This window comes from Perna viridis, chromosome 11 (assembly GCF_037379345.1).
Source record: "Perna viridis isolate PV_CMFRI_1.1 ecotype Kerala chromosome 11, ASM3737934v1, whole genome shotgun sequence".
Classification (NCBI taxonomy): domain Eukaryota; kingdom Metazoa; phylum Mollusca; class Bivalvia; order Mytilida; family Mytilidae; genus Perna; species Perna viridis.
In genome coordinates this window covers 15,595,011-15,620,217 of record NC_142455.1, presented here as the reverse complement: position 1 = coordinate 15,620,217, position 25,207 = coordinate 15,595,011, and the positions used below count along the sequence as shown (strand labels likewise).

Genomic DNA, 25,207 nt, shown 5'->3' with positions numbered 1-25,207 from the left:
AGCATGATAAAACATGGTCATGAACTAATGGTATGGTGTTATGGCTCAATAAATCTCACCAATCCTTAATTAATTTTTTGAAATATTTATGAACTATTAATATTGAATGGATTAAGAGATCATAATTCTGGAAATTAGAACATAAATAGGTTTGATTTGAAAAAAAATTGATCATCAGAAATGGAATTGTTTGGAGGTGTAATGTTTGGATTTGAGATACAAATGTCGTCACAAACTTGGAAAAAGCATATTTTTTGTACTATGTGAGTGCATTACACTGAAATTTCATTCGAACATTGATGTTAAACATCAAATACATTAATTTGAACACTCTATGGGATAGAAGGGATGATTATGGATCCAGAGTCTTATCCATAATTTAGAGTATACCATTAAAGAATATTTTTGAATGATAATAAAATTCTTCTGCCAGAAACAGTACATAACATATTTATTCTGTAGATAAAGTTGTGAATTTTTACGGCTTAATTCACATATGGTTCTTGTCAGGGTTTGGATTTATATGTAATACAAGATAAATAATTTGCAGGTGATAGAGCTGAACTCAAAACTAAAATGATAATTGTGGTACTTAACATGTGTATGTATATATATGTATAAAGCTGCCTAGAACTATAATTTTGTTCTTTGGGTGGATATTATATCATAAAGCATTATGCAAATTCATACAGGAGTGGTGTGGTTCAAAAAGGAAAAATACTTATGGTGAATAAAGGATATTTGTAGAGAAAAAATACTTAAGGATATTTGTCAACATTTTGACACATGAAGAACTATAAGCAGTAGATAAACCTTCCCTTCAAAGAACTTTTTTAAGGAGGTAGACCTAAGGTAAAGGACTCAACTCTTAAAAATCATTGGAATGTTTGTATTCAGCATTTTACATCTATCTTATGTAAGCATCTAATTAACTTGAATTCATTTTATTCTGCTTCAAACAAAAGCTTGAGAGGATTTGGTGAAATTGAATATGATACAAACATATCCCTGATTTCATGAGTTATGTCCCTTACCCTAGGTCTACCTTCTTAAATTCTTTGTCTTTAATGTTTTGGTTTGACCTGCGCCTTCAATATTAGAAACATTAGTCACAGCTTGCCCAGTCTTTTAATATCTAAATATGAGCAAACAAGAACAATAATTAACTTGTAAGTACATACAAATGTACAAGGGGCAAAGATAAAAAAATACTAACTGCTTACAATATTATGTTTTAATAATGTCATTGCTAGTCATGTTAATTCTTTTTGTTTCCATGCTGGTCCATGAAAGCACCTTGAAGCAAATTGAATTTTTATATAAATATCATGTAATATTGTGTCTAAATTAGTTGTTGTGTCCATAATGAACTGTAAGTCTCTATGTTAAGTTTGTCAAAAACTAATATTTTGTCCACACGTACCTCAAATGAATATGGTTCAACTGATTGAAGTTGTATCATGCTGCACTCAGCAAAGCTTTTTATGGAATAGTTTGCTTGATTCTTTATAACTGAATTTTCTTTTAACACCACCAGACAGAGTGGTGAAGTTTTATGTGATACCTTCCAAAAAAATTGCATTTCGGTCTGTCCATCCCCCGACGGTTTCTTGATGATATACTTTAGAGGAGAATTTCAGGACTTTTTTCAACTTTTTATTGTTATTGAGTCTATCATGAAATATAGGTCAAGATTATCTACACAAATTTTATGGCCACTTTAATTTGTTTCTATCCATAAAATATTTTTTGCACTATGATGGGGTATCTTTACATGCCCTATACTCATTTAACAGACTACTGGCATATCTCAATTAAGCTAATTTAGTTTCCTGCATAGGACAATGACAATGTTGAATGAATTTCTGTTCTTTTTCTATGTATATCACTTATCCAATCAATATCTTCCAACTTTTTGCCATTTCTTCATCAAATAAACTCCCTTCCTTTTAAAACATGTTCGTGATTGAATTTCAACAACCTCTATTTCACCGTTGTATCTTTCAGAAGTAAACTATTTACACAAAGAGAATTCTGTTAATTTATAATTTATCTAAGTTGAATTTCCTGTCTTATGTAAGATTAGGACCTTTCCCAAAGTTTAAATAGAGGTAATTACATACTGAAGGCTATGTACAAGCAGATGGTACAGAATGCTATTGCACCAAAAGTTTGTTTATTGTTGGAACCCGCCAAAACACAGTGTTAAAGTTTTAGGATGGAATTATTGTCTGGATTGTTTGAATGGGGTAGAATTCTGAGATAGTTGCATGAAGGAAATTATGACTGCCTTGTGTGAGGGTTTCCTTGTCATTCATTAAATACCCATGGGATTCCTGAGCTGATATTTTTCATTTCGATGAGGTGGTTGTCCCATTCACATATTCACCATATCCATTCTTTTTATATAAGTTCCCTCCTATCATTTTAATTTTGGGTCTTTAAATTCATGATGAAGTTTATTACCAAATGAATTATTTAGTGCTGTTTTTGGTTAGTGGTACTCATGGTTGACACAGACATACTCCTTTCTCTTTCATTTTAATGTTAATCAGAGATTGTTTGCAATACTGTCATAATTTCGAAAATAATAAAATAAATCAATGAAAAGCATTCAACTAAAATTGGCACCTTTTTTCTCATTAAATATATCATTTGGTAATTTTAATTCATGAATACTCCTGTTTTAAGATGTTTAGTCAAAATTCTTTGGTTAAATTTTAAGTACCTTGTCCAAATCATGTAGCCAATCCCATGTCAATTTTTTAATAAATAATTAAATAACAGAAGTTACTGAAATAAGATAAACTTGGTGAGACATGAAACAAAATTTCAGTTTTTAGTTTTAACAAATTGACATTTCAAGTGGATTGTTTGGGTCTCCGCCTTGTCTTCTATTAATGTGTCATGTTATTCATTGTGAATGAGAATATTTGGATTGCTCTTTGTCAGAACACTTGACTCTGACAGAACTAATTTATGTATGTTTCTAGTCTGATTTTCCAGGTCCAGACATCTTGGCCTGTGGACATCTCGGATTGGACCACTCAACCTGTAATGAGATTGTTCAAATTGGTACAATTTTTAAAAATTTTGTTTAAAAATTGGTGTCATTAGAGTATATGAGGAAGTTTTTTTATTGAGTTTCTTCTTTACATTTCATTCCTTCTATGTTGCATTCAAGGAACTAACTGGCTCAAAATTCACAATGACTGTCTGCGACATCCCAAGATTCCCTTTTCAACACTTAAGCTAACAACTGTTGTTTCTGAAAATATTTTCTTTTACTATTCATACAATTAATTCTCCAATTATTGAATTAAAACAAATTTCAGAAAATTTTATTAAATTAGTCTGGACTACAGGTCGAGTTATCACGATTCATGATGTCTGCAGGCTGAGATGTCTGGTATTCTAATTTTCAGCCTCTGAACTCCTAATGCTTTTTATTTTTTGAATAACATCTACTGCAGGAATTTATGCAGTTTTTTATTACTTTTGTCAAATATGAGACTTAATTGATATCACAACAATTAAAACTCTGCACTTTAGAATTTTGTACATTATTGAATCAGGAATTTATTGTGATAAATAGCATTTTAGCAAATAATGACAATTTGAGTAGGTAGACCTTGGGTAAGGGACACAACTCTTACCGATCATTGGAATGTTTATATTTACCATTTTACATCAATCTCATTTAAGCATCAAAGTAACTTGGATTGATTTCATTCTGTTTCAAAGGAAAGCTTGAAAGGCTTTTGTGAAATTGAATGTGATACAAACATATCACTGATTTCAAGGGTTATTGTCCCTTACCCTTGGTCTACCTCCTTAAATCACAAGAACAAATACATACAAATATTACTTAAATTTTAGCATCTTATATTTAAGATGTAAATCACAGAAATTCCTTTTTATCAATGTTTTACTAAGGTCTGGCATTTTTATGTCCATTGTTATACCACAAGCGATAGTGAGGGGTTAAATAGCTAGTGAGGGGTTAAATAGCGACATAAATGGCCAGCCTGTGGTAAAACAATGATAAAATGGAGTTTCCATGATTTATTTCAATTCTAATAGGACTAGTTTCTTCATATTTTTGAATAGACAACTACTATTTGAAATAAAGTTCCTTACTTCATATTCTTACACAATGCTTTGTACTTTAGTTGGTTAAATAGACATATAATAATTCAAGTTTTTATGTAAGAACAGAACATCATAAAGAATATATTTTTACTCTGAGGCCCAAAACCGAGGAGATACTGGGAATGTCAAAAAATATTTTTCAGATTTATAGTTATGAGGTGATTTTAATTTTTCTGATGCAGTATGTATTTAAAAACAACATCAAGTTATTCCCCTTTATTTTAGTTAAATTTTGATTGATTATATGGAAGTAATTATGAAGACTACTTGGCTTGAGAGGTGTTACTTAAAATGTTTAAATGTAATTCTTCCAAGGACAAAATGTTCAGTATATGGAAATGATTAATGTATTACAAGGTTTTTACATGAGTTAGTCAGAGCACTTGTTTGAAGTGGGATTTGATTTTTTTCTACCACTGTCATCATGACTCTTGAGGCTTAAAAAAATGGTGAATTTGAAGGATCATGTCTAAAATTGGAAGAAAGTTTATTGTTGTAGAAAAGACTTCAGTAGGAAAAGTTCAGTCCTTTCCTTCAAAATTCTCAACAACTAGCCCAAATAATAGAGGACTGTATAGGATTCAACTAGCCCAAAACAATAAATGTACACATCATTTCACTTGCCCGAATCAATTTTTATTAGCCCTGGGCTTCAGGCTAAAGACGAACACTAGAAGTTGATTCTAAAAATTCCCCACAAATGTGTTTTGCTTTTTGCTTATATATTCCAAAGACTATATTTCAGGTTTTTTTTTCCTACACATCATGAAACAAGTCATTTTATTTATTATAAATATTTTTGTCATTCTTTTCCAAGCTTTTGTAATGCTGTAAATTTAAGAAATTTTAATGCATAATGCAACAGAGTTATATTCATATTAATAAAAATTTGCATTATGGAGTTTTTAAGAGAGTAATCTAGGGAACCAAGGTTATAGTGGTAATCAAAAGAATGTAATCCAGGGACAAAGACCTGACATGGAAAATAGACATACACAACAAAGAACATAAAGTAACTGAAATCATACATACAAAGTAACAAAAGCAAATGAGCAACTCGGACTCCACTAAAATCTAGGAGCATGGACCAGGTGCACCGGTAGGGTGAGCGTCCTCTGCTTTTCTAGAAGCACATATATTCTTTATGATGTTCTTTATTATTTATCGAAGTGCAAAAATTCAAAATTGCATGTAGTGTGTGGATATCGACAGTATTGCCTGAAATATGGAGCCTTAATTTGTTTATCTTCCAATTTACAAGAATTTATGGTATGAAAGTTTCATTGAATTTTTTTGATTAAATTAATTAATTGTGTTTTACTAAGGCCAAAGTAAAAAATATCCTAGATTCTCACCCGTCCACCCCACAGTTTTTCACCCTTCCCAATTTAGGTCAATTTCTTTCAAATAGATGTTTTTCACTTCAAGTGATAAAATGTTTTTAAAAAAGGCCCACACACTCCTATTTTTGAGGATGTTGGATGACAGTATAGGAATTGTTTATGATGGCCATACTTGGAATTATTTTCAGAACTATTTTAATTTAAAAAATAGGAAAAAATTAGAAATATCCAGGGCTGTCAATATCATTGTTTTTTCGGATGTCTAAATATTTTGCAGTGTCAGGATCGTTGCTAGTGTATGTATATGTAGAGACCACCAAGTTATTGACATTAAGATTTAATTTTTAAAAGAAAAAGTATTTTTATACTCTGCTCATTTTGGAGTGATATCCTTGTGGTTTTCACATGATAAATGTAAGAAGTTCATACTGCACGTACTTAAGTATAGTGAAGGGAAGAGTCAGAAAAAAGCACAAATCACTGATTAATTTCTTATGAACCTGAAAAACAAAGAATTTTGGGAAAACTGTGGTATAGAAATCCCTACAAAACCTTTACTTTTGTATCCGGTTAAAAATCTTCAACGACAATCTTGTGACTTGGAATAATGGCCTTTGTAAAAGTCAGGTAAAGGGAAAAAGAACTTTAATTGATTTAGCAACAAATGGTAATGTTAGAAAAAATATAGGCAGAAATTTGGACAGGGGAGATTATACCTGATGTAATGTACCTATCGGTGTCCCGTGGTTTCTTATCAGGAGAGGTTTAACACCATTAGGAATGTGAAAAGTATTAGAAAATTTGATAGAAAAGATGCAATTAGGCCTGTACCAGCATTTAGTATGTTTAGCAGCCATAATATATTTTTACTTCACTAAAACAACCAAAACCACTTACTAAGGCAGTGTACATATAGAAGATTTTGAAAACTTTTATCTAAAAACACATTCGATGGCAAATATTTATTTTCTAAAAAATTGTGGACCAATTTTACTAACAAGTTTACCTCACCCTTTACCAAAAATGAATTTTTCTTATTTTCTGTAATTGCATGATACTTATTAAGACTGGTACTTTTAACAAATGATGCCCATGAAGTTGAACTAAATATAGGCTTTAAAGTGTCTATATTAATTAGTGGTTTTCTGTTTTTCCTGTTATTTTTGTATTAGTTAGCTGCATGGTATACTTACATGAAATGAGAGTCAAAGAAAATTAATTAGTCTGAATAATAACCTTATTGTGGAAGACAGAGTCTGAAACCTTTAATGTTTTGTCTTAATTTGAGTGTTTAGACTATAATTCTGTGAAACGTGGAAGTAAGGAAGATTTATCAGACTTTTGGGTAACTGTGAAAAACTATTTTTCATGGAAATTTACTACCTAGAAAATGGTCAAAGATCTCAGAACTTGTAGTTGGTTATGATGAATTTGAACTTTGCTTTCTATTATATTGCAAATTTATGTTGGATACTTGCTTAAATTCTATTCAAATCTAAGATTTATATATGGTAGGTGCCTGTAAATTTAATATATTGTTTGGTACACTTGTTTGAGTATAGGAATGTTTTTACAGTCAAGTTGACTAGTTTACCTCTTGACTTCTATATCCTCACAATGAATTTAGATATGAGATTCTCAGAGTATTAAACAGTTTGCAAAAAAAATTCTCTTTACTTTTGTCCTCCTTAAGTTATGGTTTTAGGATAATCTTTTGGAGCCCAACAAGCCCTTGTATTATTCAATTGATTTCAATTTTTTTTCTTTTGCAGATTAGGTCTCCATCATCACTGGGAAGCCATTATAGACAAGGGAAGTAACTTGTTCTATTTATGGGACTTTGGTGGAGAATCTTTCTACAGCACATATAATAAGGTAAGCAGAAAAAGTAGTGGTATTATAAAATGGATATTTTATGAGTTCTCCTTCACTTTTTATACCCCACAGCACGAAGTGTGGGATTATTATGTGATACCCTTCGAAAAAGTATGTGTCCATCTCCTGTCGGTCTCCAGATGATAACTTGAGAACAGATCAATTTACTTATTTAAAACTGTGCAGTTATTAAGTGCCATAAAATACAGGTTAAGTGTAATTTTCAGCCAAATTCAGAATGTATTTTTGAGCTGGGCCAATTGAACAATTTGGTTCTTTTTTTCTCCATTACTAAGCGGGGTTTTTCACTTAATGTTAAATAAATGTCCTTTCATCCATTTTTAAAGGAAAAAATTAGTACACCTAGAGTTAGAAGTAGTAGTCTGCCCACCAGCCCAAGACCAGCTATTGTTTGGCAGGGCTGGCCAATTTTAGCAAAAATCTATACAGCCATATAGTAAATATGTTGAAAAATTGCATTCAGGACTGGCAAGACTTTGAGTGAGTTTCCTACTCAGGACTACACCAATGAATAATACAATGTCAGCTGTACGTAAGAGTAAAACTCTTCAGAGATTGGCAACTACTTAATTTTAATTGACATTATAAAAACATAATATACACTGAGCTGTTGTATTGTTTTGTGTTTGTTTTAAAACCATCATTCTTGATGGTACATGTTTTTGCATACTGTTTTCTATCAGTTGATTTGACCATCTGTCTATCGCACCCATTAAGCACTGTGAAGATTTTCACCAAACTTTGTTAAATTGTTTCTTACCATTTACCTTTCTTTCAATTCTTTTTAATTTCTAATGATTTTTAGTTGTAAAGATGAATTTAAATGGGAGGGGCATATCATGTGCTGATAGAACACCTCTTTATTGTTTTGTTTTATTTTGTTTTTTAGAGATAAGTAGAATTTTCACTGTTAATGCATGAATTCTTATAATTAGTTGTTTGTAATAACTACTTGGTTGTTCGTGTCAAAAATATCAAATTCTAACCATGATGTAATCTTTGATCATAACATCCCTTATGAAAAACGATGATTAAACATGGTGCATGATACAGCCTTCCATTGATTCAGGATAAGACTTAAAATTGATAAATCAGCTGTGTTTAATCTTTAGTTCAAACTTCAAACACTTTTTGGTGGTTCTAGTTTCAGCATATATGGATTTTCATATTCACTGAGTGTACTGAGTTGGCTGCTTAATTTTCACTTCATTGGCAAAATTACTTAAGATTTCTTCATGATTTTGATACAAAAAATTAGGAATAAGTTTGGCATTATAAGTTATCTACTAAAATCTCCATATCTACGGATACGAATGTAGATGACGAATTTATCCCCGGTTTTAAGCTTAAGCTGGCATTTTTCTAGTAATTTTCAACACAAAATGCAACGCAAATGTGACGTTTTTGCAAGTATTTTTGAAAAATAAATACCTTTGATGGAACCCTACAGGTGCCCATACATAATGCGTTTTTATTGAAATAACAATGGAAATCGACAATGTTGTTTTTGCTGGTCAACGTCTCGAGTGGTAGGTCACATACGTTAGAAGTTCATGGGTCAGCTCAGGAATTCTGTTGACAATAATGATGACGAAGCAAAGTCATGCACGTAAAAAATCTGTAAATTTTAAGTAATTCTACAATCGCTAAAATCGGAGTTCATGTTCATTTGTTTTGGTTAATGTTGATGTTTATGGCTCCAATGAAACACTCGCTGTGTGTGAAACAAATCGCTTCCCTATCCTGGACGCTGTCAGCAGTGTGTGTGACGTTCCCCAGGGAAATGTCCAGCAACCCGCGGGGATATGGCTTAGCAACATCTAGGGATATGGGATTTTGAGTGACATGTAGCTAACCAATCAAATTTCAGTATTGATACCCAGCCGGGGATAAACATGTATATAAGTTAACATATACATTGAATTAAAGGTGGATGCATACATTTTTATACTACCAATTGTGCAAGACTCTCTGAAATGTATTTGACAAAGCTTAATATAACTTTTAATTAACTTAAAATTGCCATTAAAAAATGGTCCATTAAAATTAGTTCTCCCAACCACTGATCACTGACGACCTCTTTTCTAGCCATACTCGATAATCATCTCCTAAACCTTGTGAATTTAGTAAAAATGATGTTTTCCTGTTGTTTTAATTTTTAATTATATTGTAAAAAGGCAGATAATGAAATATAAGATACTTCCTGGTTTCTGAATTATTAATTTTGCTCTTAAAAGCAAAAAAAAAACCAAAAGAAATGGGTATTTCCGTAAACGTTAGACAAATGAGTTTTCATGGATTCTTTAAAATATCTGCACTTTTTGGCATCATAAGCTTTTTACAACCATTATATAATGACAACCTGCTGTTATCAGAGATTTAACAGAATAATGACTTAATAATTTGTGCTGTGCACCACTACTGTACACATACTGCAAACATATTAATTTCTGCAGATGCTAATTTTCGTGGATTCTGTCACCTGAACAAATGCGTGGGTGTCAATTTTAGCAGATTTCTCAATTAAGTTGTATTTTGTAAAACCAAAAATATAGCAAAAGTTGAAATCTTCAATACTTGCAGAAGTATTCATGATACAATGGAACCTGTCTAAATTAAACCTTGAATAATCTGAAAAACATGTCTAAACTTAACCCTGAATAATCTGAAAAATTTGTTCAAACTGAACTTGAATAAAACCTGTCTAAACTGAACTTGAATAATCAGAAACCTTTCTAAACTAAACTTGAATAATCTGAAAACCTTTCTAAACTAAACTTGAATAATCTGAAAACCTGTCTAAACTGAACCTTGAATAATCTGAAAAATCTGTTTAAACCAGACACATTTTAAAGTTACAACATATCAGTTAAACTGAATTTTGAACCTTTGCAAACCAAACACCTGTCAAAATTTACCCAATCTATAGTTAAAGTTTTCTTGGACAATTTTCACTGTATATCAGTGTGAAGGGTTCAAGGTCATAGGAGCCTCTTCTTGGAAATATGTTATACAGATTATCTGGTGCCACAACTTCAATATTTTAGTTAATTCTGCTCTTGCCTTTAAGATTTTTTTAAAGAGTAGAGAACTTTTGGAAATCCAATGACATTATTAGATAATAATTACATAATAATAGTAGTGAGAAATCCTGTAATGATGAAAATTAATGTCTGCCATTAACTGATGAAAACTGCTGATTATGTCCCTAGAAGAAGAATTAAAACCATTAGGTAGATTATATCAGGGGAAAAAATTAATTGGGAGCTCTTATTAGTTAGGGAAAGGAGTTTAATGGAAATCTCTCCATCACAATTACGAGTAGAGATAGTTTATATGATATGATCTTTCACATTCTGGTTCATTTAAGATTTGAAAAGTTGAATTTTACATAAGGGATCATTGATAAACAATGGTTTCTCCTCCTTTATCTTCATATCAAATAATATAATCATTGAGCCATTCTGTTGGCTATTTTATTTTTCATTTCCTTAAACATAATATTGTGTATCAGAATTTCCATCTGGCCACTTGGAGGTAGACATAGGGTAGGGGACATAACTATTGAAATCAATGATATGTTTGAATCACATTCAATTTCACTTAAGCCTCTCAAGCTTACATTTGAATCAGAATAAAATGAATCCAAGTTAATTAAATGCTTATATAAGATTAATGTTAAATGCTGAATACAAACGTTCCAATGATTTTTAAGAGTTGTGTCCCTTACCCTAGGTCTACCTCCTTAAGGAATGACTGTTATATTTATTTGGTCTATGACGAAATGACCTCAATCATGTGATACACACTAAAGAACCTGAGTAGCAGGCTATTTTAAAGTGTGCACTTCGGAGGTTATTCAAATAGACAAAAAAACATATCTTATAATTTAATTTAAGTACCAAAATTCAATGAGTAAATCAGGAAAAAAGTTTGATGACATCACAGTTTGGTCTGTGAGATTATAAATTGAATTCTTGATCCAATCAGAAATGGTATTAGTTCTAAAATTAAATTATGATGAAATAGTCCCTATGAACTTGACCAAAGACTACAGTGATGGTAAAGCAGATGTTTGATAGTTTTTTTAAACAAAATGTATTCTTTAAGGAGGTAGACTTAGGGTAAGGGACACAACTGTTACAAATCATTGTAACATTTGTATTCACAACTTTATACCAATCTTATGTAAGCATCAAAGTAATTCTGACTGATTTCATTGTTTCAATGGAAAGGTTGAAAGTCTTTGGTGAAATTGAATATGACACAAACATATCACTGATTGAAAGAGTTATTTCCATTACCCTAGGTCTACCTCCTTCATAACATGAATTTTATACTTTCCAGTTCTCCAGAGGGTTTGATTTGCCAGGTGAACATATTATGGAGGTTACTGCTTACAATGACATTAGTGAAGATACCACCAGTATCCCAGTCTTCGTCCAGTATCCCATTGTTGATGTTCAGTTATTGTCCCTTGATGTTGTCATTGGCAACCCTGCACAAATCATTTTACATGTTACTGGTGGAAAGCCTTTCAATGCCTCCATTGACTTTGGTGATGGCAGTACTCAATCATTGTCCTCTGATGATGCTGGTGTTGCCATAACAACCATTGATCCTCCTCACCATGGTATGCCCAAATACCAAGTTGTCATATATCATGAATATGGTACCATTGGTGATCTTTTGATATCCATGAATGTTTCCAACGTGCTGTCATACAGGACTGAGACAACCTGGTTAACAACTCACGAGCCAATTGACAACATCACCTTGATGACAGATTCTCCAGAATATTTTGCTGCTGGTGAGAGTGTTACTGTGACTGCGACTGTTGGCTCCGGGAAGAATCTGCAGTTTAAATGGAACTTTAATGATATTCCATATTCCAAAACAGTCATAAGGTTGGTATTCTTTGTATTTATGGGTTACACAACTTGTAAGGGAAATAACTGCAAAAATCAGCTAAATGTTTAATTTTGTGACATTCTGTTAAAATACTCAAAGCATCTAAATGATCAAAAGATTTTTTATGAATCCTTATGTTCATTGAAATAATCCCATGAAACATGTGGTCAGAATTTCTTGATATTTTTGTCTTTTGCTTCTTTTATCAAAGTAAAGCACTGAATATAATTTCATGAAATTTAAATGAGCTGTATAAATTTTAAAGAAGATGTTCGATACCCCCTTAATTATGTAAATATGTCTATAAAACCTCACTGTGTATGTAGTGAGTAAACCATTATGGGTTTTGGAAACTTTTTCATACAAATTAGAAAAAGGATCAAATGGTATGACGTAATTCCCCCCCCCCCCTTTACTAGTTTTGTTTGTGTTAGCTTTGGGAAGAGGAGCAGATGGTGAAACTAAACCCCCCTGGATGTGTGTGATAAATTATTACAAGGCTATTTAATAAAGTACAATTTAGTCATTGAGAGACCCTTGTACATTTCCTTAGCATGTTTTTCCTGTGGTAAGTAGGTGTCAGTATTTTTTGACAACTTTCCACGAATTACTACTCTGCGGATATTTCCTTTAGCTCTAATCAAGAATATTTGGGGAATTTCTGTAATAATTTGATTATGTCAGAATTGGACTGATTACTTAGTTCTGGACATGGACTTTAATGTGTGTAGCTTACATCTTGGATTTGTAACTTACATCAGCTGATATAATTTAATTACTAAGTAGCTTCTTGTTATATAAAAGGTAGGACTAATGCGAATTAATTAAACTGTTTGAGAACTCTGACCATTACATTTCATGCAGAATTTGAGTCTGTATTTAAGTACAGCTCTGCCTTAAAAACAGGTAGAAGCTTATGATCAACGATTTATGCATTTTTTTTAATACCAAATATATTGGAAATCCTTCAGTAGGCCTCATAGAATATATTAGAAAATAAAAGTGAAAATGAAAGTTGCTGAGTGGCGATATTAACACTTAAAATTTTGTTATATTCTACTTGAGAAAAGTACGGGAAAATTTCCAGTCAGAACTTTTACATTATAACCAGTTGATACATATTTCATGATATACATCAGATCCAATGAAATGAAAATTGTATTTGTATGTATGATTTTAGTTACTGTATGTTCTTTGTTTTGTATGTCTGTTTTCTATGTCTGGTCTTTGTCCCTGGATTACATTCTTTTGGTTACCGCTATAACCTTGGTTCCATTGATTACTCTTTCATTGGTTATATATATACAGAATAACGGACTTGATCTGAGATACCGGTGATAATGCCAGTATCAAAAACCAATTGCCTTATATTCTGCTTATTGGTAATTTATAGGCATCATTTAATTTTCGTTTTTTGTAGGTTAAAAAAATACAAAAATTGAAATTATAACCTTGAAATAGAGTACTTTCAACTGACTATTTTTTTTCAAGTTGATCTGATAGCATTGTGGTTAGGTTCATATGCTGCTTATGTCATTCAATTCCACTGTGACATAAACAATTTTCATGCATGCCTGGTTTTAAACTGACCTGTTATTTTTTGTATCAGGGCCAGTATGTTGTGACAAGGATTATCATTCTGTGTACTTCAAAGGAAAATGTCTCAAATTACTGATAAATGATGAATCCCCCACCCATTGCGTGGTTTTTTTTTTTAGGCAGAACCATACTTAAGTCACAGGCTAATTTGATCAAAGCCATACTATTGGCAAAAAAAGACTAGTATTGGTATATGTTGTTTATTGTCAAATTAAAGATAGAGGATTTACTGGTTTATCTTTTTTATATGGCCATTACTGTCCTGCAATCTGTCTGTCTGTCTGTCTGTATGTTGTTATGTGTACATGTCCCATTATGGCTTAGAATGCTGATGAAGACTTACATAGTATTTTGATACTGCATTTTCCTCATTTTTTTGTGTTTTGTTTTTATTTTCCTTGTTCCCTGATTGTATCATTTCAACACTATGAGATCTGAAACCCCTGAGAAGGGATCAGGTGTAGCATGTGCTCAAGCACAGCACTAGGTGTTTATCAACACCTGGTTGACCAGCTTCATGTGACAAGCTTAAAATATGTTTGTTTTCTGAAGGGAGGAAACACAAGTTTGTGGATTCTTAAATTTGTGGATTTGAAGTTTTCAGTATACACATCAATTAGAATCAACTATTTGTTGGGAACCAAATTTCGTGGTGTGACCTACCCATGAAACCACGAAAATTGGTACCCCACAAACAATAGTACTTTCACAGTAGAATATTTGAACTTGACATGTTGTGTTTTTCAATAACTACTTTCTATTGAAGGAGTGACTGCTACATTTTTTAGGTCTATGAAGAAATAACCTCAGACATGTGACCTGAGTAGCAGGTTATTTTCAAGTGTGGACAACGAGCAATTGATTATTGATTTATTATTGGGATTTAACAACCGAGCAGCGCTATTTCAGCTATATTCAGGCCATCAAATAGACTGAAAAAATATTAGTTATTCCTTATAATTTAATTTTAGTATCAAAATTTGATGAGTAAATCATTAAAAAAGGTTGATGACATCATAGACACATTACAAAATAATGTACAAAATATATTATCTGATACTTCTGAAGTTGAATTATTACAAAATAGCCTGGACAACATGTGTATGATGTGTACAGTGTTCTAGGATTCCTATATCCCGTTACTCGGGGCAAGTGAAATTTGGGTCTGGGAAAGTTAGGTACATAGTTACACTTTACCGCGGCAAGTTGAAAACTTCATATGCTGTAAGGATTTGTTTTGTTAGGAATGCAGTCATTGACTGTGCGAAAGATTTTATATGGATTTTTCCTGAGGAAACCTCAATTTCTGAAAAATCCTAGAACACTGTGTGTATACTACTGTTTCTGATGACTTGATCTTCAGTTGTTCAATAATTCTCAGCAACCATATAAGCTGTTAGTCTCTTTCTAAAACTGCATGAATTCCCATTACAAAAATTTCATCTTCCCATAACATCATATTATACAATGCCATCTTTTTGCCATATAAATGACAATTCCTGTTTACCATGTATGATTGAAGAATGACTTGATTAGGCAATCTGAATAGAATTTATAACGATATCAACTTCCTTGACATAATGTTATTGATGAACAATTTGATTATCAAGTCTCTAATTGAGTTTGCTGTTAGGAAGACTGGAAGAAGGTTTTGTCATCTATGTCAGAGTCGTCAAAATTATTGAGGCAGTTACGAGAGTTAAATTACATTTTGCTATTTAGGTGCATTCCACAGTGTTAAGTATGTAATTCGGCATGAGTGTTAAAAACAGGAAATGAGTCTGAATCATTCTTTATACTTTTTATTTGAAGAAATAGCCGTTAGTTAGAATGCCTGTTAAATGAGTTCAAGGTTTGGCGAGGTCAATCCATAAATTAAATACAATTAGTGCATTTCTGTAGTTCAATATTATAAATATGACATTAAAAATCATTTAATTTACTTTATACATGACCATTAACAGAAGGAAGGGATACTTATCTATGTTGTTACTTCTACTGTAGAATATATATAAATCATCAGTTGTAATTTATTTTTCTGTTACAGTAGTGCAGTTATACAATAATATTGTAGTGTTGATGATGGACAGTTGTGCTCAGTTAAAGCCTGAATCATATTTATTTTAATTACTAAAACAAAGTTTGTCCATTCATCTGTTCACATATCTTGCAATGGCAACTCGTCTGAAATTGATGGAGTTACAAAAACAGGTTAGGAATCAGATGTGGATGTGCAGGAAGCAATATGATTATTGTTAAATGTTTTTAAAGGGAGATTATCCATTTAAAGGTTTGACATTGAACTCTAATAGTTAAGAGGGTTTCTCCTTTTGAGTTTGCTCACAGTACTTCTAGATTTTATTGCAAAGAAGGACTAAATTATTTCGACTGTTATTATTGTGTGTCCTAGTGAACTGGCAGAGGTGTTCACTCGTACGAATTATCCATTATCCATATTTTCTACGTATTTTGACTGCAAATTATGCTCTATGGATTGTGAATATCTCTGTGGTACCTTTGTTAAAATTTCAGAAAGTTCAGGATTTTACAGATCATTTCCGTAGTAAACGGTGAAAAATATGGATTATCAACAAGTAGTATAAACAGATCTGAACTGTGGGAAAAGTAAAATAAGGCAATAATAGTAGTGAAATCAATCCTTCAAGGATTTATGACCTAATAAAGTTATGACTAAAAGTTTATTTCTTTTTTATTATTAAAAGACATGCCCCCTTTTAATTATCAACTATAATGTCCATTTATTTGCCTGATGAAGTTTGTTGGAATCAGATAAAAGCCCCCAGTTCCCTAGCCTGTGACAAAATACAATAAGAATAGCAAATGATTAATTAGGGATTAATGAATTGTGAAATGGGAAGATGGATTTTAGCTTCGACTTAATGAATATTAGGCGGGACATTTACTTTGCTGTAAATGGAAATACACAATCACGATAGTGGCTTGAAAAATCGGTATTGTGCTCTCCTATGTTAACTAAGTTACAACACAATATATCTAATAAAAGCAAATGGAAGGCTAATTCGCTTATTAATCACAAAACAGACATGACTGTGTTATCTGTCGACATGAATACAGTCTAATTTGTTTCATGTAAAGTTTTGCTTGGAATTAGGATACCTTTAGGGACTTGTGAAAAATGAAAATTATCGTGATGTATGAGACCGAAATAAGTTTTTTCCAAAATTTTAATTAAATCTTGGCTTGTGGAATCTCCCCAGTGACCATTATGGCGGGATGATTTATAGAGAATTTCTAGCACAATACAGGGTAGATAATTGATAATGGTATAATGTGTAGGAGTAAAAAAATATATAAATAACCTTCCTGGTTCAAACTAAATATTTGATGGTCATGGTATTATTTGCTTTATTTCATAATAGATATTTATACCGTCACTTCCAAAGTGGGGTGAATATAGTAATGGTGTGTCCATTCTTCCATCCTTCCCCCGTTACACAGGCGGGACTAATATCTTATTCCTTACACTTCCTATACCACTGAAGGGAATTAAATGAAACTTTAACAGAATCTTCATTATATATTCTCATTGTGCACCTATTTTAGGTTTTGATCCAAATGAATGTAGAGGTCGAAAGGTGCATATTATCAAATGGTGGGAGTAGGGGTATAAAGTCGAGCATTGCAATCAGTGTTTCTAGTTGGTCACTGTTTTGACATTACATCTGACAAAAATTGTTGTTACAGATGCTTCAGTCGTATTAAACTTAAAATTTTAGAAATGTGGTCTCAAAATGAATTTCAAAAGTTTTATTATACCCCACTAAACAAGTTGGTGGTATAATATTGGAAGTATGGTGTCCGTACACCTGTTAGTCACTCAAAACATTCAAATTCCATCACTATTATCATAGCCCCAAATGGATGGACTGATTTCAAATTTGGTACATGTATATGTACTATAGATAATAGTACAAGACTTATTTGACCTATGACCTCTTAGAGCCTGATTTCTGTCAGATAGGAAGTTAACTTGTAATACAGAGTAAGGATCTTTACTTGTTCTTATCTTAACAAAAAATGTTGACGCTTAAATCTTTTTATTTTGTTAGATAATGAAGAAAAATAATTTTCAGTTAATGTGAAACTATGGAAGGCATATAAGTATCAATATAATCAACTTACTTCTGCTTAAGGTTACACCTGCCTCAGATTGGGCCAATGTTGTAAGCAGTTTTGGTTGCTGTTTGACATCGACTTCCTGTTTCGTGGGACTTTTCCATAATTTACTATTTGGAATGAGAGGGTTTTTTTTTTTGCAATTAATATGTGCAACTTGATATAATTAATGAGGTACCACTTAACTTGCTTTATTAGCTTTTTTTTTTCTTTAAAAAAATCTTGTCCTCTGAAGCTGCTGACCAATTAAAACTAAACTTGTTATGAATATTCCTTATGGTATTCTGCATAGAACTGGTATGGGGATTTTTGATACCTAAAAAAACATGGCTGTTGTTACTAAAAATAGAACAAAGGGGTCAATCAGAAGTTTTACTCATATGTCTCCAAAGCTGTAAAGTTCAACAAAATTCTTTCAATTGCCGAAATGATCCCTGTTATAAGACCTGCTGAAGTCTACCAGGGATCAAAGTTGTTCAAAGACTCTTTGTTAGAGTTATTGCTCTTGAAAGGTGAAATGATATTTTTTATTTACAATTTTCAACCAGTATCTTGAAAACTACTGTAGATAGAAAGAAACTTTCGATTCATGAAATGATCCTTATGATAAGTTCGATCAAAGTTTAGTCCAAATTGTTGGACAACTCCTTGTTAGAGGTATTGCCCTTGAAAGCCAAAAAATTTATCCAGGTTAGTGTTTCGGGCTCCTTGGAGCGTCTTTTTAAGTCGCTAATAGTGATAGCGACTTATTGCACTCGTAATTTCTGTATTTAATATTCGCATATTATTTGCATTAATGTGTAGTTATATGCCACACAGCAGATCATCGCCATGTTCACCACCACAGCATCACAGTTCTTGCTTCATACAAGATAAAAATGTACCTCTTAAATATCATGCATGTGTGTTCTACATGTGTTTCGTGCTTGTATGACAAAGGGAAATTTACATGAAATAATCAGTTAGCTTTGAATATTACCCAGTTTCCGATTCAGGCTCTGAGACTAGTTACAAGACTATATAGGTCATATACATTAGCCCCAATATTTATGATTCATTGCCAGCTGCTACATTTGGTTCATAAACTGGTTCCCTGTCAATATCATAAGCGACCCAAAGATCGCTACAATGTACCTTTTTTAAAACTTATCATACACATGTCTATGTGTGTTTTTGCTTGTATATTCACCAATTGGAATGGTGAAGTTTACATCAAATGATAAAAGGATCGGTTAGCATTGAATTTATGTAATATTACCCAGTTTCTGATTTAAACACAGGCGTTCGTTACAATTGATTATATAAAGGTCATACATATTATCAGGACACCAACATATATATAAAGAGTCCGCAATAATATGAAATGAACCAAGATTTTAGCGGAAGTCACCCAACTTTGGAGCATATGTACCATTTCGAATGTTTAATGTAGGTCAAAATCAGTGATAGTGAATATTTGAAGATTATCGACTTCGAAGACTTCTGTCTGATTTATTCTTTCAAATTGTTGAATTTATATTAAGATGTTAATATGATTAAGTCAAGAAAAAAAAAATTATCAAAACTCAAAACTATGAAAAAAGGTCATTTCAACAGCAGATGTAGGCAGGTGTGAAAAAATTAATTTTTCCTGAAATGTCTTGGATCTTATATTTTATACTGTAATAAATGTATTGCTATATGATATGTATTGCTATTGTAAGAAAAAATATTTTCAAGATTAATTCATTGACTGTTTCTCTTTTTCAGGTCAAGAAACAATACAAGCACAGCCACTCATACGTATGAATATTCAATTGAGGAGGGTTATGAAGTCAAAGTTATGGTCAGTAACAATCTGTATGTCGAACCTGTTTTTGCAACACTACCTTTTAAGTTCATGCCAGTCGATGCTATGGAGGTCTTAGAACTGTTACAGCCAAAGCATTATAGTTCTGTTTTAGCAGGAAAAAAACCAAATACAAGTACAGAACCAATTTTGTTTGAAGCCAGGTAAGTTGAAAGTTGTCTGTTTCCAACTTTTTAATCCAGTTAGATTGGTTTGGGATGAAATGGAGTTTACCTTTTTAGGATCAATAAATCTATATAGGAGTTTTTAATATAAAGGGTTAGAAATTATGCAGCATCATCTTGGTATATCAGCAGCTTCTTTCTTCCTCAGAAAAGTACTTAATTAGATTTTAATATCATATTTCTTGATCATGCAAGTTATTCTTGAATTTTTTTATTATTTTTTTTATCAACCAAAAAAAACTGTGATAGAAACACTGTGTAATTTAATTCGTGAATACCAATTTTCGTGGATTAGGGAAGAAACATCAGTTGGTGGATTCTTGAAATCATGGTTTTGTGGTTTTCAGTATACACTTCAACAGAAATTTCCTTCTCACTGGGAACCAAATTTTGTGGTTTGGCCCACCAACGAAAACCATGAAAATTGGTACCCCAAAAACAATAGTACTTTCACAGTAACCTATAGCCATAAAAGGGAAAGTATAAATTACATCGTAGTACATCATGTAGTCTTATTAACTTTCAGCTGCTTAATTATTATCTTTTTTACCAGGTGTCAGAAGGGATCACATATAAAATTCATCTTTCACTTCGGAGACGGCAACTCTGCGACTGTTAATGGACAGCGTGATATGTTTTATATGTTCACTGGACGCTCTTTGCATAGTTACACACAAGGTAGAACTATTTTACTAACCCTCCATATTTTGGCTTCTTACATGTCTCCAAAGGGTGCTGTAGATGCTGGAAAGAAATATTTTAAATTTTGCCAATAGTACATAGGGAGGACACTGTTGTTGGCATGGTAATGTTGGTCTAGTGGGCAATTGGTTTCTGCATTAGAACTACCGGTAAGGTATAAGAAAATTGATAGTATTTTGAGAATGCATTTGATGAATATGTCGAAGAGATGATGACCCCACCAGGATGAAAAATGTTGGGTATAGAAATTAAAGCCAACTATCTGCAATTGGGGTATGGTTACCAAGTTGTTGGACTTGTTGAATGTGTATTTTTGGGTTTTTGATTTAGCAAAATACCTTATGTGGCAGGCTCATGCCTGGAACTTCCTTACTGTATCAGAACACTACAAAAAAAAAATAGTCCAAATGTAATTTCTTTTTTATCACTCAATGCATCTTTTAAAACTTTCAATATGTTTCTGGCAGTTATTTATCTCAATAATGTTCTGTTAATTCTGCAAGTGAAATTAAGAAATTTAAATGAACTGAAGATTTGAGGGATTCCGTTTAGGATGTTTATTAATAAATTACCATTTAAGGAAAGTAGGTCATACAGTATTGTGCCAAGAAGCATTAAATGTGCTAAGCATGTTCCATTTAATACAGTTATCAGTCAAAATCTCCATCTTATCATAAATATTTTATGATTAATAAACAGGAAGTGAAGAGCAGTGATTTTAACCAAGTAAAACTGGCAGGAAAATTCAAATTGAAAAAAGTGTCTAGTTATGAAAATCTTGATATGTTGATCAAGAAAATTATTTTTTTAAGCTGAAATTAATTTCATTACAATGTAGGATAGTTTTCTGTTGAAATACTTTTAAATGTGATTGCAAATTAACTTTTGGACAAGTTGATAAATTGGGAAAAAGGAAACAGAACAAAAATTGTAGATGTGTGTGAAGTTGGTTTTGGTTTAACTATCGATTACAGTTTTTACTTCAGTAAAACAGTTCTCAATAATATGGATAATTCAAATTTATGATTATGGTTTTATTTTATATTATGTTATCTTTTGAATTTTGTCCATGCTACATTTTCACAAGAATTAAAAACCCTCAGTGCTAACAGTACTTTGATTTTCAATGTAAATAAGCGCTAAATTTTTCAGTTGTTCTTTTTCGATTTTTTATTAATTATCACACATATTTTTAAAAAAAAAGCCTAATTAAAACATGTTTTAATGGTTTGTATCAATGGATATTAAAACTGAACAGATTGTGATGCATTTGTTGGTCATGAGAACAAAATTATTGTTTGCTTAAAAGTGTTTTTTAATGCTTGATGAATCATCTTAATCTAAAATTTTATTTACAGAGGGAGTGTACCAGGTGTATGTTACAGCTGTCAATCCATTAGGGAACATAACACTCAACCTTAGCCATCCCTTTGTTGTACGACGACCACCTCAGTTACCAAAACTGAATGAGGTTTACCATATTCCTTATGGCCAAAACTACACATTTAAAGTAGAACAGTTTGATGATGATGATGTGACTTTCGACTGGAAGTTTGGTGATCAGACAGAGGTTGTTAGTAGTCAGAGTAAGTGATGCTGTCATGACTACTTTTTTTATACACACACTCTCTCTTTGAAAGGTTGGGGCATATTGTGATATAATTCATTACTCCACCCACACCACTGAATGGATTGAATGAGACTTTCACAGAATCTTTATTACATGTTCCCATTGTGCCCCTCCTATTTTAGATTTTGATGAGAATCAATATGGGAGTTTCACATAGCAAACCAAGGACTTCTTCAGTTGTTAATATGGGAACGGGGGGTGGGGTAGGGGGGACACATCTCTTATCCTTTTACTCCTTTCACAGAATCGTTACTACATGTTCCACTTGTACATTTCTATGCTTGGAGGTTAAAAGGTGCATGTTATCAAATGGGGGAGTGAGGGGGGATCAAATTAGTGAGCAATGCAGTTTTTCTAGTTTACTTTTATATTCATTAGAATTACATAGAATTTCTGAGTGCAGCATTTTAGGCTTTTTTTACACTCTTCATCCTTAACCGTGTTAAAAAAATGTTCCCTTGCAAGCCATATTGGTTTCAGGTTGACTGTCGTTCATGCATGTTTGAACAATCTGGCAAAGTTCATGCAAGTATGAACTTTCTTGCAAAGACCAATCAAAAATGGCTCTAAGCATGAAGAATCTTATGAATAGAATTATTCACAAATGAAGATGAGATGTATTATAGGGTATATCAATTTTGTTTTGTAGGTACTGAAATCAGCCATTTTTATCAGAAAGCTGGTGTGTATAATCTTGTTGTCATAGCTAATGATAAGAGAAGAAAGACTAATGATACTGCTAAAGTATTTGTAGAGCATAAAATTCAAGGTAGAAACTGTAAGATAGTAGCCCTAGGGTAAGGGACACAACTCTTACAAATCATCGGAACGTTTGTATCCAGCATTTTACATCAATCTCATGTAAGCATCAAAGTTACTTGGACTAATTTCTTTCTGTTTCAAATGAAAGCTTGATAGGCATTGTTGAAATTGAATATGATACAAACATATCATTGATTTCAAGAGTAATGTCCCTCCCTAATATACCTTATTGAGGGTAATTGTTGTGGGGGTGCTAATTTTGGCGTTTTTTAGTAGTCTGTCTATAAACATAAAAATAAATTGGTGAAAATATTAACTCCGGGCTTAAGTACTTAGTGCACCACTTATTTATCATCTGCTAAAATTTTTTATGTTCTTTTTCTGCTTTGAAATAACCAAATTTTACACCCACCAAAATAACATGCCATGTGGTATATAGATGGAAAGTACCCAATAGTTGGAGACCAAAATCTTACCAGAGAATGAACATCAGAATGAGAGATGTTATTGCTGTACCTGATTTCTGTCAATGTCTAAAAGTTTGTTGGCTATAAACGAATCACCCTGTTTCTCTTTTCATCAACCCCTCCATTGGCCTCCTGTGAGTTTGTCCAAATATCTTGTAATGTAAATCCTCCTTAACTGCTTAATAAATTTTGAAGAAATTTTATACAAAGGTAGGAATCATACATGTATATAATTTATAGTGTTTCCAACAATTAAATATAGGAATTTCCTGGTCTTTAGAAAAATATTCAATTTAGGCCTTTTCTTTGTGAGGTCTGTAAACATACCAAGATTTTTGCCTTCATTCTTTTTGAATGTTTTAACCATAAATTTGAATGATTGTTTTCACAAAGACTTCATCTTTTTTCAGGAGTTACAGTTAACATAAGTAAAGGCAGCCAGGTAAAATTGACTGCCCACGTGTTTCCCACCTATCAAGATCTTGTTGAGAAATATCTCTGGAACTTCACTACCTGGACAGGGTATACGCTCTTCAAGCGAACTGCAGAACCCTATATATTTCACTCAGATGCGTTTGAAAGGTAAAGTATGATCAAAACAAAAGGGTTAAACCTATGCTCGTGATTTCAAGATATTTTATGCACCCTCAACAAATGAAGCTTGGTAGGGTATTATGGGTATCTCTGTCTGTCAATTTTTCCAGTATCATACTATCTGGAATACTTCTTTATTATTCCCTGGATTCTCACAACACTTAGTGAACTTTTAGAACAATAAATGGAGATGTGTATACTGGATTTTATGTGATGGCAAGTTTCATGATAGATACCTTTATTGATTCCAGCATCACACATGTAAAAAGGAATTAGATCATGTAAGGACAGTTCTTGCCTAGGTCATCTCACATACAGTGAAACCTGTCTAAACCAAACCCTGAATAATCTAAATACCTGTCTAAACCAGATACTTTTTAAGGTCCCTTCATATCAATTTAAGTAGTTCTCCAGCTAAGAATCATGCAAAATGTGATTCATGGTTGGAAAGCCTACATATTTTTACTTTTGATATTTTGTTTAAAACATTATAGTAAATAGAAATTAACATGTGGTTTTCCATATAACCCCTGTTCATGACAGATATAAATCATATCGACTGTATTGTATAATTCAAAATACAGGGAGATAACTCTGTAAATGACAGAAAAATACAACAGAAATCATTGGATTTTCAATGTGAGATGTCCCTAAGAGCAGACAGATTTGAATGACTGATAATAGATTTCACCATAAAGACATAAAGCATCTTAATAAGAAAAATAAAAATGTGAAGCCATTTAGGGGTGTATCACATATTACAGAGTTTGCATGATTCTTAGCTGGAGTACTACTTAAATGTATTTTGAACTTTGGTAAAACAGACACCTTTATGAATGAACACATTTCGAAGTCCAAAAGAGATTCAGTTTAGACAGGTTTCAGTGTACAATTTTTAATCAGCTCTGAAAAAATATAAATATATTCTTTTTAATCAAGTTGGTAAAGCAGGGAATTGCCCAGTCAAAGTTACAAGGAGA

The 25,207-nt window shown here is 32.2% G+C and overlaps 1 protein-coding gene across 5 annotated transcripts in view; it reads left to right on the top strand.

Moving 5' to 3' along the window:
- Positions 1-25,207, top strand: part of LOC148603103 (polycystin-1-related protein-like) — a 259,127-nt gene that overhangs the window by 107,810 nt on the left and 126,110 nt on the right. For all 5 annotated transcript variants that reach the window (XM_088553961.1, XM_088553962.1, XM_088553964.1 and 2 more), the window contains 7 exons: positions 7,268-7,370; positions 11,739-12,298; positions 19,809-20,051; positions 20,626-20,750; positions 22,133-22,360; positions 23,054-23,173; positions 24,044-24,215. In XM_088553961.1, coding sequence (XP_088410087.1) covers positions 7,268-7,370; positions 11,739-12,298; positions 19,809-20,051; positions 20,626-20,750; positions 22,133-22,360; positions 23,054-23,173; positions 24,044-24,215 — 1,551 coding nt within the window. The remainder of the gene's footprint in view (positions 1-7,267; positions 7,371-11,738; positions 12,299-19,808; positions 20,052-20,625; positions 20,751-22,132; positions 22,361-23,053; positions 23,174-24,043; positions 24,216-25,207) is intronic.